The sequence below is a fragment of the Neltuma alba genome, unplaced genomic scaffold (assembly GCF_004799145.2).
Source record: "Neltuma alba isolate B1F8T4 unplaced genomic scaffold, ASM479914v2 tig00012920_pilon, whole genome shotgun sequence".
NCBI lineage: Eukaryota > Viridiplantae > Streptophyta > Magnoliopsida > Fabales > Fabaceae > Neltuma > Neltuma alba.
The window spans coordinates 209435-225391 of record NW_021637287.1 but is presented as its reverse complement, the minus strand read 5'-3'; the positions used below and the strand labels follow the sequence as shown (position 1 = coordinate 225391).

Sequence of the window (15957 nt, the reverse complement as noted above, 5' to 3'; positions counted from 1 at the left end):
ATAGGACTAATTCTTGAGTTGGTTTTATTCATAAATATAAGACCCATTTTTTATATTTATAATTTTCTCTAAATTACCCTATGGATACCCCCTCAATCATAGTCAAGTAGAAGAGGAGGATGAGGTATTAAGAAAGATGATTATGGTGTTTTAGGAAAAATGTGTCATTTTTCTTATAATTAACTAACTTACCTAACTTCCTTAATAATCAAATTAGTTAAATGGGTCTTATATTAAGGACCGGAGGAGTACTATCATGCTGGTTTGATTAAATAACGCTTAGTCCTCAAATAGACTTATACTTTTAGGAGATTGATGGAGTGGGGATTACGCACTTTGGTGCTGACACAATAAAAAACGCTTGCTTGAGATAAGGTTTTTGGTTTTTAGCCACTCACAGGTTTTAACATTCTTTCCATGCTGACCAAGTGGCTTCCACTCCTATAGATACGTCTCTCCCACTCTCCCACCAAATATCTGCTTATGCTGGTTTCAATCAAAAGTCCACCATTGATGAATCAGGTTTGGCTCAAGCCCATTTTGATGAGTGAGGTTTATTAATTAATTAAAAGTTTGAGCCTGATGAGCCAATATCCCCCTCTTGTTTGACGAAGAAGATCGAGGGAACAATTACTCCCATACTATCAGATTACTGACCGCGTTCTTTTCTCCCTCTACAAGTCTCACTCAATGGAGTAAGCCGGATACAAAACGTGACTCTGTTTTCGACTTTTCGTGTGGATTATATTGAAACTTGCATCGCTGGCCGGGTGCCGGATAAGCTACCTGATCTAGCAGCCCTACTCTTCTACCCAGGTGTTTGTGACGTTGCTTACTGATACCTGGTGGCATGATTTAATTAATACTACCTTCTGTGATTAATATAGGATCTTTTTAAATAACCTAAGTAGATGAAAAAAATAGTTAGATTAGTTACTTGTCAAAAATACGTGTCGGGTTTTCAAAATATCTTCTTAAAATCATTTAGATTGAAACTACTTTTGATGCAACCTCTCTTAACATATGTAACTAATAAGGTTAGTTTTAATAAATAAGGTGGGTAAAATGGACTGTGATCTTGTATCTACTAGTTCTTATATTAAAGATCCAGTTTAGTATATTAGTTAATGAGCAAGAGGAGGGAGCATTCATAGAATGGTAGGGCATAATACAATGGGCCGAATGCTCCCTAACTCTCAGTAGTGGGCCTTCGTCGATCCATTCCATGATGCCAGTTTTACGTTTGATTTTTCTGGGGTTCTATGTGGGTTAATAACATTAAAGTCCAGCTAAACTGAGCTAATAGGTCAAGTTAGCTCCTTTCTTTCTTTTTCATTCACAGGAAAGAGTACGTAGGGATCAATTAATATTGTGCAAATTTAAAGTAAAAGGCTAAAAGCCGTGAAAAGTGATATCCGCAAATAGGGACCTTGTTAATATTGGGGTTGCTGCTTGCTGCGCAAGCACGGATATTCTATATGGGGGAACTTCGTACTCTCAGCGCTTTTTTAAGTTTTGCTTATGCGACATTTTCAACGATATTCCACTTGAACATTTTAAAACAGGCCCTGTTTGACTTGGATTTAGAATTTTAGATCCCTTCTCCGTGACTTTGCCTACCCTGCTTCACAAGTACAATAGTATCCCCCCCCAATAACGTGTGAGAGAGAGAGAGAGAGTACGAATTAGTTGATATATCTAAAAAAGAAAAAGAAAAAAAAGAAGAGCATGTATGGTAGTACAAAGCCAGGGGTACCCAGCAGCAATTTTTTATTTATTTATTAACAACGATATGAAATATAAAAACTTTAATAAGTTGTGTTAATCATAAACCATGAACACTATATATCACACAATTTCTTGACTTCGTGTAATGTAAGAGACTCTAGCTAGTTAGTGTGAAAATAACTACAACAAAAACCATTCTAAGTTTGGTACCTGTGCATGAGTAAAGGCCACATCATGAAGCAATTCTAAGCCAGGCTTAGAGGATCCTCTGGAAGGCTCGGTATTAGGTCATGAGTTGGTTCAATTTAATCACTTCCACGCGATAAAAGAAATTGGACGTTCAGAACACGAACCGTTGTAAGGAGAATGAACGAACGAAGCATTTTATGTATGAAATATGGGGCACACCATTTACAGGTAGATTTAGGATTCTAGTCATGGATCCAGGAATGGGAGGAAAATGAACAATACGAAAGTTACGAAAGTTGTCATGACTTGTTTACATGTACTGGCTAGGACGTGTCGCTATCTTCTTCTGTTTTTTTCCCCCTAAACAAAAAGTTGACATAGCACCTTAGTGAGTTAATTAAAGGTTGTCGAAAGCAGAAAAGCAGGAGGGGGAAAAAAAAACCTTTACGCCCATTCTTTTCACCCCTGGAAAGTAGAAAAGTAAATATTTTCGCTGCAGCTATACTCTCTTTACCGTTCCACCCAACGATGTAGATTCCAAAGCAACCAGTTTTGAAAGCGGGGGAAAAAAAAATAACGTAACACTCGCCCAAACACGTGCTTTGTTCGTGATAGAAACTATAATAAATAACAGGAAATAATAGAGTACATTGATAAAATAAATAAATTCGAGGGAGTTTCATGCAAAGGGGTCAACCGGTGGGAACATGCGAAAGAAGGGTGCCCGAGGCATTGTTGGCGTGTGGTGGGGACTCGGGAGGGTGGGAAGGCCTAAAATCAATATGTGTTGGGCCCAGCGCCTCGTGGGCTTGCTTTTGTGACCGACGCATGTGCCCTCCACGTGCGCTTCCCTGGCCCTTTGTGCCGATAGCTTGGACCAACCGACCATTTCTCAGACTCCGTTCCTCGTCGGAAATCAACGCCACCTCCCACTTTTTGTTCTCTTCCGTCCATGGCCCTTCACCCTCACTTCCCACCCCTTGATCTTATCCTTCAAGGAACAACCACCGTCCGATCATAAGAGCCACAAAGCTGCTGCGCCTATATTTATTTAATAGTTATCTGGATCTTGTGATCTGCTCTGCACCGTCGACGATAGCGATCGTTGGAGTGATCGATGGATGCAAGAGGCGTGGGGTCCACGTGGATGGTTTCATTCTCGGGGTCTTGTTTGGTCTCCTCGGAGTTTGAAGCCTGCGGGACTGAGGAGAAGTGTCGAGACGCAATCAATGCCATAAGCTTAGCTTAGTCAAAGTTAGGTGGAGATGGTCGAAGTCTGAGCAGTCAACGCCCAGCTTTGCATGATTTGAATTTTCTCATAAAGTGGTTGAAACCCACCCTTTCACCACAGCAACCGCCTATTACCTGTTCCTTGCCAACACCATTGTGTTTCTCAGAGCCCCGCAAAACTTGGTAGTTGTGTTGGTCATCATATACTCCGCATTTCTTTCATGTTTTATGAATTTGGAAATGAATCCTAGTGTGATCCTATGATTTATATATATTGGGATTTCTCATAAATTATACTACTAGATTATTATGTTTAATGTTGACGCTTCTCCGCTTGAGATATCTAATTTTCAATGACACTTGCTGCAATGCCATGCCTGGGACTTGAGAGTATTAGTCCGCCTAACAGTGCTGCATCCACGAGATTCACGCGATGTTACATTATTGCAAAATAAACATGACATTTCTAATTGGATTTGCCAGTCTTGATAATATGACTTTAACCATAAAAAAAAAAAAGAGAGAAGAAAATAGTAGTATGACTTTAACCCTAAACTATTAGATTAGTCTAACCATGATGCCCGACATGTTAACAGGAGCTCGAATGTCATGCACATATTTAAAGAGGCAGGTTTGTATTTGTTAAAAAAAAAAAACACAAACTTAACTCTCACACAGTTGAAATTTTATTGTTTATAAATGTATTATTTTTAAAATACAACGTAGACATATAATTCTTAACTGGTATCTAAAATAACAAAATTAAAATCGTTAATTTTAAATCGCATAAGGAGACAAAGACGGTTTAACAAAAAAACTTAAATAACCTTTGCGATTTGCATAATTATAATAAAAAAATCTATACCGATCTCGTGTCAATGTGAACGATTGATTTTCACATTTCTTTCTGTCTCCTGCTCTCCATTTTTCACTAAATTAAAGCGTTAAAGGAAAACCCAGGACAATAGCCCATTGGCGTTATATCGCTCCCTGCATCTAAATAAATAAACTAAGCATGAAATTCTACTACTGTACACAAGCCTGCCCGTACTAAATCCCAAACAGCCACATTTTGTTTTGTAGCTGTTGTCTGCCGCATCCCCAATTTGAATCTCTCTTCCCGTTTCACACCTCCCCTTCTTTTTAACTCTTCAAAATCTCACAGTTGACATTTCACTTTCTTTCACCGCTTTCCCGCCTCGGTACATCACTGTCCCTTCTACCTCGTCTCTCTTCTTCTATCTCTGCTCTATCAATCTGTTCACTCCCTGCTGCTCCTTGTCATCGTCATGCAGAGAGAAATGGAGGTCACTTCCAAATCAAGAATATCAGAGCTCCAAATCCCCAAGAAGTGGAAGGACAGGGACACCAGCCCCGAAAGAACCAAAGTCTGGACTGAACCTAAGCCCAAATCCGAGAGGAAGGTCTCTGTCGTCTATTACCTTTCCAGGAATGGCCAGCTTGAGCACCCACATTTCATGGAGGTTCCTCTCTCCTCTCCTCAAGGACTCTACCTAAGAGGTATTCCAAGTTCTCAGCTCACAATGGAACAAGAATGAAAATTTGATATTCTGAATCCCGTCCCATTTCAATTTTATAATCAAACAGGGCACACTTAGTAATCAATTTTCATTCTGTTTTCAGACGTAATCAATCGCTTGAACCTTCTTCGTGGGAAAGGTATGGCCAGCCTCTACTCCTGGTCTGCGAAACGGTACTGTCTCTGTTCTTTAAGCTACTGGAACGCTCAGTTTCAGCTCCAATCAGAGTTCAGTTTCTTAATATTTTTTTCCTGGTCATCGATGCAGGAGCTACAAAAACGGTTTTGTCTGGCACGATTTATCGGAGAACGATTTCATCTACCCGACGCAGGGGCAAGAGTACATTCTGAAAGGATCAGAGATTCTCGAGCACTCTTCTATCCAAAGGCCATTTGAAACGGCGTCGTCTCGGTCTCTCAGGCCGCCCGAGGATATTCGCAAGTCGGACGATGATTCTGATTTTCCGGTGATCACGAGGAGGCGGAACCAGTCTTGGAGCTCCATAGACCTCAACGAGTACAGGGTGTACAAGTCTGAGTCTTCCGGTGACTCTTCCGGGAAACTCGCCGCCGACGCCTCGACTCAGACGGAGGATAAGCGACGGCGAAGGAGGGCGGCCAGGGGAGAGAAGGAAATCGAGGCGGAGGGTGGGAGAATCCCGGAGTCGCGGATGATTGGTCATAATCAAAGTACGGAGCTGAGCAGGGAGGAAATTTCACCTCCACCATCGGATTCAAGCCCCGAAACATTGGAGACGCTGATGAATGCAGATGGACGGCTAGCATTGACGTCTTCGAGAATCGATAAAAACGGTGCAAATCTGTCGGCATATAGCCACCCAAGTGGAAGGATGAAAGCATCGTCGGTTCTGATTCAATTGTTATCGTGCGGTTCAATCTCTTTTAAGGACAGCGAGCCCACTTCCTTAAAAGATCAAGGGTTATGCTTGACGGGGAATCACAAGCCAAGGATGGTCCACGAAGCAGGAAATCAAACATCGAAGGAGACGGGAACTTCAGTTGAAATACCAGATTTGGGCGGGGTGAGATTAGAAGATAAGGAGTATTTTAGTGGAAGTTTGATCGAGACCAAGAAAGCGGATTTTCCTGCGTTGAAGAGATCATCTTCTTACAATGCTGATAGGTATGTTGCACAAGCTTGTTATTTTCGTCAACGACTAATTAGTTGGTTATAGATCATTCTAATTTGTGTGAAACTTTTTGCTTTTCCACTGCATAAATTTCAAATTTCCAAAAAGTTTTCAACTTCGGCCTGCCTAGTAACGAGTGACATTGTAGACTGTAGACTTTGACATTCACACAGTCTCAGCCGCTTAGGTTCTATGACAGAAATATGGGTATGGTACGGGATATAACTTCCAAGTGAAAACGGAAAACCTCATCGAGATTGAAGACATTGTGGCAATATATTTATATTTTCATATAAAATATGAAATTAGTGCATAAAGAACAAGCTTTGTAATTTGAATCAGAACTATAATAAAGAATAGTTATCATGATCTAAAAAGAATGTCGGTATTACCAATTAATACTAGCGACATGGGTCATTTTCGGAATTGAAATGAGCATTTATTTATCAGAGGGGTTTCTGTGACATATGTTTAGCGGATCATTGTTGCAAAGGAACGTGCCAGTGTCTACGGATGTTGTCCAATTTGCATGATCATGTGGTCTGTTCCTATTCATCTACTGGAACAGAATGGCTCATAATTGAACATATTTTGCCGAATGAGTAGGCATTATCATTTATCAGCATCTGGGAATAGCTATATCATGGTGGCTGTTTGTAAAGTACGTTGCGTTTTCTCCTTGGCTAGAAGCCTAGAGTTTCTCAACAGTTCCGCTCAGAAAATTTTGATTCTCTGCTATAAACTTGATGCTCTAGTCTGCATTTTTAGGGTTGTAGGTTTGTACAATTTTCACAAGAAGCCAGCTAGCCCGGGTTCGTTTTGTAGTGTCACAAGAGTAATACTCATCCCTGACCCGGTCTGGCCCTCGTCGGTCTCTGTCTATGATCTGATCTCCCCCCAGTGTCACTAATAAATTAGACTTTGCAATTGAATTTAATAAACGCTGCATTTATGTTGTTTTTCGCCCAAATTAATCTGTCAGCTCCATGTGGGGTCACTGTTTAAAACATGCCTATAGTTAATTTCATGAATTCTAAACTGACAACCTCTGCCATCAACTTATCTGCTAGTACAAATTCATAGGAAACTCTGAACTCGAACAGTGAGATGCAGATCTGTCTAAGTATATATATAATTATATATTCTATGTTCATTTATCTCTCTACTTGCTGGATATTGACATGATGGTCTGATTCTAAAGAGAAGCAATTGGACTTGGAAATTGTGAAGAGTCTAAAATGTGGGATGTATGGTGGGTTGCAGTGGATCGCAGTTACAGATAACGGAGGGCGGAGACGCAGCGAGGGCCAAGTGCATGCCGAGGAAGTCCAAGACGATGACGGCAAAGAAAGAGAACAGTGGCAGCAAAAGAACAATTGAAGCGCAACGGTGAATGGGAAATGGAAACAGAATTGCTTGTGAATGCAAAGTTCAATTAAAGAGCTGCACAGAGATGCTTGGCTACTTGTATTATAATATATTATTATATGATGACAAATGCTAAGTTTAGGAGCCATATCTTATTTCTTGACCCATATGTTATATCTTTTTGGCTGCTTGTGCCGGCTGGTGACTTGGTTTCTTACCCTTTTCTACGTCGGTGATTGCCCAAAGCCTTTAAATTCATTTTATGTTAGCCTTTGACTGCTGATTGCTCTGACTTTTACACATCAGCAATGAGATTTCCATTTGGGTATTATTATGCACCTCGGCTTCCCCCTGCATGTGACTTGACTTTTGTGTCGCCAAGTCGGATGGGATTTATTTTATCCCCTCCATATCTATCATCGATCTCATCTCCGTACATTTTGTATATATAATATAATATAATTCAAACTCTCCATCCATTAATTAGCATTAAACAGTATAATTTATGACAAATACCATCTTGTTCCCTTCAAAATAAAATGAAAAAGTGAAGAAAATAGAGATAAAGTGAAACTTGCAGGTAGGTCCCCCTCCCGTATCCGTATGTATTTCTCCGTTTCCCGATTCCTTTTATTTGGAGAATTGGGAGGAATAGCGTGCAAGTGCTGCATTTTTTGTTCATCCAAAGGTGTGATATCCACACATCAACCTGCAAGCTCATCCAATGGCACGCTAGTGAGTATTCCGGAGAATGGGGCAAGAATGATGCATCATATCTTGTGAGTGCATGGCGAGAAAGACTTCACCAGAATATGACAAAATTACTCCCCAAGTCACATCAGACGCTCCAAAGCTTCAGACTTTGCCATCAAACACTATCATACACAAAGATAACTTCCAAGGTGGGGCATTGGGTTTGTGTACAACCAGATTGAATTATTCATATGCGCCCCAAGCACTCGTGACTCCGAGACTCGGACATATAAAACAAACAATTATTCAGCAGTTGGGGTTTGACTTTTCATATTCCCATCGTCATTGATCTTAGCGGACTTCGAAATTAGAGTTTATCTGTCTTTCTCTAGTTGCCTCAATTTTAAATTGCTTTCCCCAAAGAAGGCTTTGCGCTCCTTTTTAGAAAAAGGTCACACTTTGAGCATTGCATTGCCTTCAGCACTTGATATATCTCAAAATGACCAAACAGGCCTTTAGTAATCTCTTATTATTGTGCATTTCTATATTTATCCTTATATTGATGCCTTCAGTAATCTTTTATTTAAAGACAAGCCTCAGCCTTCGCCGTTCGTCTCCATCTAAACTAAATTTTGTGTGATTGGTAGAGAGTTGAGAGAGGTCTATCCAAAAGCGTGACATAGCATCTAATCATCAAAGAAAGATTGTATGTACGGATGTCGTTCTCCAGACTCAACCTTTTGTCTCGACTCGTGTTCTGTTCCGCGGACGGGAGAGGCGATGCGCCGATGCCTTCGTCATGGGCTTCTCTCAATATCCCACACCGCGCAGGTAAGCCTAAAATCAATGTTGTTGTCTCAAAATGAAGCAGAAATGATAACAATAAAATCCAAATTCAAGAAACTGCACGGCCTCCCGGGGGAAAAATCATATTCCTTTTTCCTTTTGCCAACGGAAAAAATCGTATTAGGACGAAATGAAGCTTCAAATCTTTCATCGTTAAGCTTCAATTTTGTTTCCTGTGTAAGTGAGATCCATGATCGAAGACTGCATTGTTCAGCATTTGTCTCAAGCATCGCAAATATAACCTTATGCGTAGTTTTAAATATTTTATGCCTTTGTCCGAATTATTATTATCTTTTCATATGTACGGAAAGTGTGGATTTCTACTACTCTAAAATATCATTCCTGTTTTGATCCGCCATTGCATCCCTTAGAACTCATACTTCAGTGCTGTCTTCCTGAAAACTTTCAATTTGTAAAGACACGTTTGCTGAGAAAAAATCATTCTGTTTAAGACGTGTGAACAGTTGCTATGACTTCATTTAACTCCAATGTGATAAAATTACATCGTTTTAGTCAGCGATCAAGCTCGCCATTCATGAATCCAAGCAGCAGATGGGATACGAGACATACAGTATGCAACAAGGCATTGCAACTTAAAGCCACATTACGTCAAACTACGGTCTCCAATAAGCACTGACGTCTCCTCTTTCACCTTTACGCTGCCTCTGTTACCATGTGTGATGCCCGTTAGTGAGTCCTGCATTTCTACATCGATTCAACGAGAAACTCCAAGCGCATTGGAAAGTGAGGATTTAAATGACACTGAAGTGTCAAATGATTTCAGATTTTTCAGCAGCATTACCTCAACATCTCGGTTCGTTAGCATCTCCATCTTGGATGTATGACACGAATGCATCAGACCATTTCTGCTTTACAGATTCTGGAACTTTGGAACCATCCAGGAAAGGAGTCCAGAAGCCCCTGTCACCAGACAGAACCCACTCCACTTTTGCTGGCGGACAGGATAAGTCAACCATGGAAGCCTTGTTGTCCTTATCCAAACCGGTTTTCTTGAAGGAACCAGGCTTCTTATAGTTCTTTAAAAGACATCCAATTGGTCATGCTGAAATTGCAATCAGGTTCTTTATATCACAAAAATCTGTAGTTTTAAAACTCACCTTAGATTTAAGTTTCAATGATTTCAGATAAATTTCATCTTCTTCAGCAACTTTAGAATGCTTACCAACAGCTTCAGCACTACAGTTCTCACCAGAAGCGCTTTGCTTTTCACTTCCATGCTTTGAAAATGGCTGAAAAGGAAGTATAAGTTACACAGTGAGAAAACATGCAAAATTATATTGATGCCACCTCATCAGTATTTTTCCAGCTGCCAGAAATTTGTTTGCATTTGACACCTTAGCTGTGGCTGTGAATCCATTGTCTTCACCTAGATATCTCTGAACAGCTAGCAATGAACGGAACCGCTGCCCTGTCTCAGACTCAATATAAGTCTGCATAAAACAAAGCATTATTCAAGTTCATGAAATAACTATAGTGAACAAGTTTCTCATAACCTCCGCATGCAAGTGTGTGTGTGTTCTTGCTTCCAAGTTTACAACTTTCCAATTCTTAGGAGATTGGAACGCTCAAAATGCATCGTAATAGAGGCAACTTAGGTTCTGTGACTGTTCACTTAAAAATGGCGTCGGATAGTACATTTGTCAGATAGAATATAAATAAGAGTGAAGCTATTCCATGATCACAACTAATAGAATGAGTAGATTACAACAGAACACAGGTAAATTAAAGGACACAGAATGCAAAATGAAAGCACACTAATCTTTTCGTGTTCCAAATGCCAAACCAAGTAGTTTTGGAGCTACCCGTCTATCCAAGAACTAATGCGATTTATATAATACTTACGCAGGCAATAACTGAAACAGATATGACCATAAAGCCCAGTTCATAGAAGTGGGAAGGCTGAAGGCCTAGCTATAAAATACAAAATACCCCATATTAAAAGGGATTAGGCAAAACAGAAGTACCCTATCCGTGACTCCAACATATTTACGTCGCTTCTCCTCAACTATCCAATTATCTGGTAATCCAAAGGTACATCCCCTGGTTTGAGTTGCAGCCTGCACCTGCAGCAATATTAGCTATGTGAGTGAAGAAACGATCCTCGTGGTACGAGAATTACAAGTGTTGTGAACCCACAATAAAATGATAATATTGCATGCTTTCTTAGTTTTGGCAAGACTTCGACCGTTCTTTACCATTCCTACTTGTATAAAATTTTAGCTAGATTCTACAAGCCGTTGATAAGAAAACGCTTGTAATTAATTCCAACAAGAAGGTACTTGGAGACACTTTTCTGCATATTCTGTCAGCAAACTAAATAGTAAAAGTCAGCTACTCACTGGTTTTTTTTCAGATTTCACTCTCTTAGTTTCTCTTGTCCCTTCCATTAGATGTTTCTGTACAGATACCAGCGAACGAAATTTCCTTCCAGTGCCAGGCTCATAGTAATACTGCCAAACAAAACAAAATCAGTAAGTAAATGCAAAATGAAAGAATTTCTATATATCATGACCCTGGTTAAAGAATGTCCAGAGAGGAGTCCCAGCAATCACCGCATTAACACCGAATGTAGTTTCGCACATCGTCACACTTGTTCGTATAAACATCCATGCATAAAAATCTATAATTTGAACGCTGTACGGGATTTGTTCTTCCAATCCGTAGGTTTCAACACGAAATGGTAACTGGCAATGATGCCAAATCCGATTCAAATCAACACGTTCCACAGCTTCCACCTCTCAATAGTCAATACGCCAACGGAAAGAGAGTCTATGGAGGACGATAGTCCATGAGTAGATGCATGCATGCATGAATGCAAAGCTACTTATACATAATTGAAGGTACATTTCAAGTATAAAGCGAAAATCAAATGAAGGTACAGAAGAGGCCCATTCACCCTGTCGACATGGCGGCGACTGCCGGTGGAGGAGGAACGGGGCCTTTCCTCGACGATCCAATCATCGGGAAGCCTGAAGGGGACACAACTCGTCTGCAAGTTCCGTGGGGTCTGAATTACGCTGAGCTCTCGTTTTTCTTGATCATCGGATTCATGCCATCGAACCTGAAGAGGAATTGCCGTTGGCGGCAACGATTTGCCGCTCATGGTGTGGGGAAATCATTCGCATCCCTCTTCGGTACTGCCATAAGTGAAATTGTTTATAGTCCTTGGCCCACTGGAATGCATGGCCCATTATCCAAAATGAGTTATTAACTAATGTGAATCAAATAAATACAAAGAGATGTTGGGCCAAAAAACAAATAAACAAAGAGATGTACGTCCATGAACTTTTTTTAGGCCCGAAATAAAAAATGATTGCTGGTAAAAAAAAAAAAGAAAACAAATAACAATGATTACTGTTCACCCAAAAAAAGTTACTAACAATGATTAATACTTCTAGCCCAAAATAAACAATATGATTAGTACCAAATCAACCTCAATCATTCATATAATTACTGATATTAAATATAAAAATTATAGTGAGTTTAAAGCCACAAGAGTCCACCTACTTATTATTATGAATATAATGAATTATTCCAAATGTACGACAAGAACATTTCCAAAGTATGCTCTGTGATGCTGTTTAAAATTTAAATAATAGTGTTTCCAGCTTGTTTAATTTTTATTTTAATTCTAAATATAAGATTTTAATCTACTTTATTTTTTGTATTTATTTATTTATTTTTTAAGATGATTATTATAATAATAGTAGTTCTAACCCGTTTGATTAGTAAGGATGCTTCAGGAAAAATAATATTTATTTATTATAAACAACTAACTTAACCAACGTGTTTAATCTATTTAAATTAATTAATTAAATTTTATATTAAATTTAGTAAGCCACGTACGAGCACATCTCCGCGGAGAGTAAGGAGAGAACACAATGTTTAACAGCGGAATCAAATCCGACCCTGCCAGCGGGGAACCAAAGATTTATTTCCTAACACACACGTGTACGCGCACGGAGCAAGCGGAACCGTGACCGAAACTTAATTCAGGCTCATTCGATCATTGCATCCAATAACCGAGAAAAGATCGAGTGCTTCTCCACCCGTCTTCTGTTGCCGTATCAAAATTTTGCCGTCCGTTTGTTTCCAGAAGCTGTCTCCGTTCATCACTGCTGCTGACTCGCTGGAAGGTCATCATTAACTGACGTCAGAAAAACCTCCTATCATATTTCCGGCACCGCCGAGGTAACGGATTGTGGAATTTTCCTATCGAGCTGCCATCACCGCAGGTTGTCCTTTCTCGTAATCACTGAGATTGAATGTATTTGTTCTAGATGATTTTACGCTCACTTGTGAAGTTTTGTTTGGTAATTTAGATTTTTAAGCTTGTTAATGCCGTAGTATTCTTTTTTTTATGGAGATCGTAGTATTCAGATGAAATGAAAGAATTATGTACTCTTAGCTTTTACAGTTTGATCAATTTTGTCCTGTTGCTTGCTAGTCTTTTTCCTCGCCACTGACTTTGAATGATATGTTTATTTGGATCTTTTCAGGGTCCGTGTCCACTAGAACTAAGAGAAGCATCCCCTGGAGCCGACCAGAAAGTCACACAGTAGACTTGGGATAGCTTTTCACCTGCAAAAGTAGAAATAAATGGTATTTACTAAGCTCTACTTTTGTTCCTATTTTTATTTTTTTTTGAACATTACATGACCGTCTTCTCCTATAAGGCTTGCACGCACATGCACATTGGATTGTAATTTACAGACGTTGAGTAGTGCTTCTGCTGTATGTCGCTTTCTTTTAAATCAAAGAGCTTTGAAACCTAAACATCGATACAGGAAACAGGACATAATCTGACGTCAACACCGTTTCTGATACGGGGGTCGTTAATAGTAGACAGTAAACACAGCAAAATCTAAAATATCTACGTGCATACGGCATATATATTTACAAGAGAATTAAAACAACTGCAATATAACACTAATAGTTCGAATATAGCAATATAACACTAATAGTTCGAATATAGCAATACAACACTAATAGTTCGAATATAACAGAGAGACAATTTATTGGGAGAAGGAAAGAAAGAAATGCTATGGCCTGTGCAATGGTAGGCGCATTAACGTGAACATTTGTTTGGAAGCCTAGATTGAGGTTTTGTACTTCTTATATGTACTGAACAAGTCTTGTGCCCCTTCTAATGTGAAGCAAATTTGAGTTTTATTTTCCGCAGTCTTCCCAAAACAAGGGATTTTGGATGGTAATGGGTGACAAAAAGGCAGCATTTGGTCATCCTTCCAAAATTGAACCAAAGCGGTCTCGTCACTGTTTTGTTGATTCTGCTGAAATAGATTCTTTAGCAAACAAGAAGCAAGCTACGGAAGATGCTAATGGAAAATCAAGTTCAGGATTGTCAAATGCGTTTACATCTTGGCAGAGCAATTCTTCTTTTCATTCTGTTCCAATCCAGTTTCTTGGCGGATCTTTTAGATCCGAAACTAGGCCTGTCAATTTCGGTGAAGAGAAAACTTTTTTTATGACTGATGATTTCAATGCACGAACAAAAATGTCATATGGGGAAGATGCCTCTTTTGACCTGTCTATATCTCATTCTGTTGAAGATTCTGATACATGTCTAGGTTTCGGTGGAATTAAAAAAGTGAAAGTCAATGGTGTTAAAGATTGCGACAATGCACAGCCTTCAGGGAGTCGTAATCTTGACATACAGAATGTTGGCAATCTACATCAGGCTTGTAACAGAGAACCTGAGTCAAAATCTATATCAACGGGGCAAGCCTTTGATACGGAGGGTGGTGTCACATTAATGGGACTTACATGCGATAGAGCGGAAGCACATATTAGATCACTAGATGGCCCTTCTTGCAGAGTAGCAGTGAATGCCACATCTATTAGTGATTCCTGTAATAAAGATGACACGAATGTAATTTCTTTTGGTGGCTTCCTAGATGAACAGGATGCCATCCCTGCGAATAGGCCAGCGAGAGAATATGGTCCGTTGTACGATCAATCTTCAGTTGAGGTGTCAGTGGCAGCTGACAAAACAGAGATGGATGTTTCAAATTCAAATGCGATTGTAAATTCTCCTCTGGTGGCTAAACTTAAACCCGAGTCTCTGTCCAAAAAGATACCAGAGTGTAGAATAACAAGGAAAGAAACTCCAAATAGTTTCCCTTCTAACGTCAGAAACTTGATTTCTACTGGTATGCTAGATGGAGTTCCTGTAAAGTACACCTCAGTGGCACGGGAGGTAAACTCAGATCTTTGTTTTTATTTGTTTCAATATGAAGTCCTTTATATTAAGTTGTGGTTACATTGTTTCATATATGAAGGAACTCCGTGGAGTTATTAAAGGTTTTGGCTATCTGTGTGGTTGTCAATCATGCGATTATACCAAGGTTGGTCATCTATTGATTTAAAAACCTGAGGAAAAAGCTTAGTCATTTCATTATTGATAATTCGTATGAGTCGGGTTGGTTTTTTCATATTTTCAGGTTTTAAATGCTCATGAGTTTGAGACACATGCTGGTTGCAAAACAAAACACCCTAACAAGCACATTTACTTTGAGAACGGGAAGACCATATATCAAATAGTTCAGGAACTGAAGAATACCCCTGAAAGTTTGTTGGTTGATACAATTCAAACGGTTTTTGGTTCAAAAATTAATCAGAAAGCATTTCACAGTTGGAAAGGTAGTACATTCCTTTCTTGTTTCTTCTTTACACACTAAAGATGAATATTTGCATTAAAATTTTCTTTTTGGGCTACGTCAATTATTCAATTCTCTTATTCCTTCCCACTCCCTGTAGAATCATTTCAAGCAGCAACTCGTGAGCTTCAGCGCATTTACGGAAAGGAAGTACTAATAAGTCCCTAGCCTGTGTCAATGTTATGGAGGCTAGAAATTCTATTTATGCATAGTAAGACATATGAATCTAACATGATCTTATTTCTGGCCTCGCAATTTGCCTGGAATTCTGGAGTTTTTATGGCAATGGATGCCTGTTGCTAGATTTTGTACAAATCAATGAGATTAGGTGCCATGACAGAGGACAGCTTATCAGGGACATTGTGTGGAAAGTTAGTAAATAGAACGGAATTAAGGAACAATTCTTGTTTGTTTAGTATGTTTAGAGTGCGAAACTTGAGGATCGGAGAAGGGTCATGTAAAAATTATGCTTCTTTGGAGGCATATCTGTAAATGGAAGGTAAAATTCACCCAA

The 15957-nt window shown here is 39.4% G+C and overlaps 4 protein-coding genes across 21 annotated transcripts in view; 2 read left to right on the top strand and 2 right to left on the bottom strand.

Moving 5' to 3' along the window:
* LOC114732598 (protein UPSTREAM OF FLC) overlaps window positions 1-7554 on the top strand; it is a 21345-nt gene extending 13791 nt beyond the window's left edge. Inside the window, exons 3-6 of one of the 3 annotated variants that reach the window (XM_028919899.1) lie at window positions 4537-4668; window positions 4792-4861; window positions 4956-5831; window positions 7102-7554. In XM_028919899.1, coding sequence (XP_028775732.1) covers window positions 4626-4668; window positions 4792-4861; window positions 4956-5831; window positions 7102-7231 — 1119 coding nt within the window. In that variant the 5' untranslated portion in view covers window positions 4537-4625 and the 3' untranslated portion in view covers window positions 7232-7554. Of the gene's footprint in view, window positions 1-4217; window positions 4669-4791; window positions 4862-4955; window positions 5832-7068 lie in introns of those variants that run through there. The other 2 variants (XM_028919898.1, XM_028919897.1) reach the window with 2 other exon arrangements.
* LOC114732607 (very-long-chain (3R)-3-hydroxyacyl-CoA dehydratase 2) overlaps window positions 1-13187 on the bottom strand; it is a 22437-nt gene extending 9250 nt beyond the window's left edge. Inside the window, exon 1 of the mRNA XM_028919916.1 lies at window positions 13182-13187. The gene's annotated coding sequence lies outside the window, so the exon portion shown is untranslated. The remainder of the gene's footprint in view (window positions 1-13181) is intronic.
* LOC114732601 (methyl-CpG-binding domain-containing protein 7-like) lies at window positions 9174-11894 on the bottom strand. 15 transcript variants are annotated; one of them, XR_003739004.1, is made up of 7 exons: window positions 11663-11894; window positions 11106-11216; window positions 10731-10829; window positions 10059-10196; window positions 9864-9995; window positions 9548-9666; window positions 9174-9450 (listed from the first exon to the last, which is right to left on the bottom strand). XR_003739004.1 is itself a non-coding variant. In XM_028919902.1 (7 exons), the coding sequence occupies exons 1-6, from the start codon at window positions 11867-11869 to the stop codon at window positions 9549-9551; spliced, it is 921 nt and encodes a 306-aa protein (XP_028775735.1). In that variant the 5' UTR covers window positions 11870-11894; the 3' UTR covers window positions 9174-9450; window position 9548. The 15 variants fall into 15 exon arrangements, 9 of the variants coding, with proteins under 9 accessions (XP_028775735.1, XP_028775734.1, XP_028775736.1 ...); XR_003739003.1 differs by having other exon boundaries at window positions 9174-9442; XR_003739005.1 differs by having other exon boundaries at window positions 9174-9410.
* Window positions 12742-15957, top strand: LOC114732597 (uncharacterized). 2 transcript variants are annotated; one of them, XM_028919896.1, is made up of 6 exons: window positions 12742-12957; window positions 13266-13368; window positions 13949-14983; window positions 15066-15131; window positions 15228-15426; window positions 15544-15957. In XM_028919896.1, the coding sequence occupies exons 2-6, from the start codon at window positions 13366-13368 to the stop codon at window positions 15609-15611; spliced, it is 1371 nt and encodes a 456-aa protein (XP_028775729.1). In that variant the 5' UTR covers window positions 12742-12957; window positions 13266-13365; the 3' UTR covers window positions 15612-15957. The 2 variants fall into 2 exon arrangements, with proteins under 2 accessions (XP_028775729.1, XP_028775728.1); XM_028919895.1 differs by having other exon boundaries at window positions 12742-13001.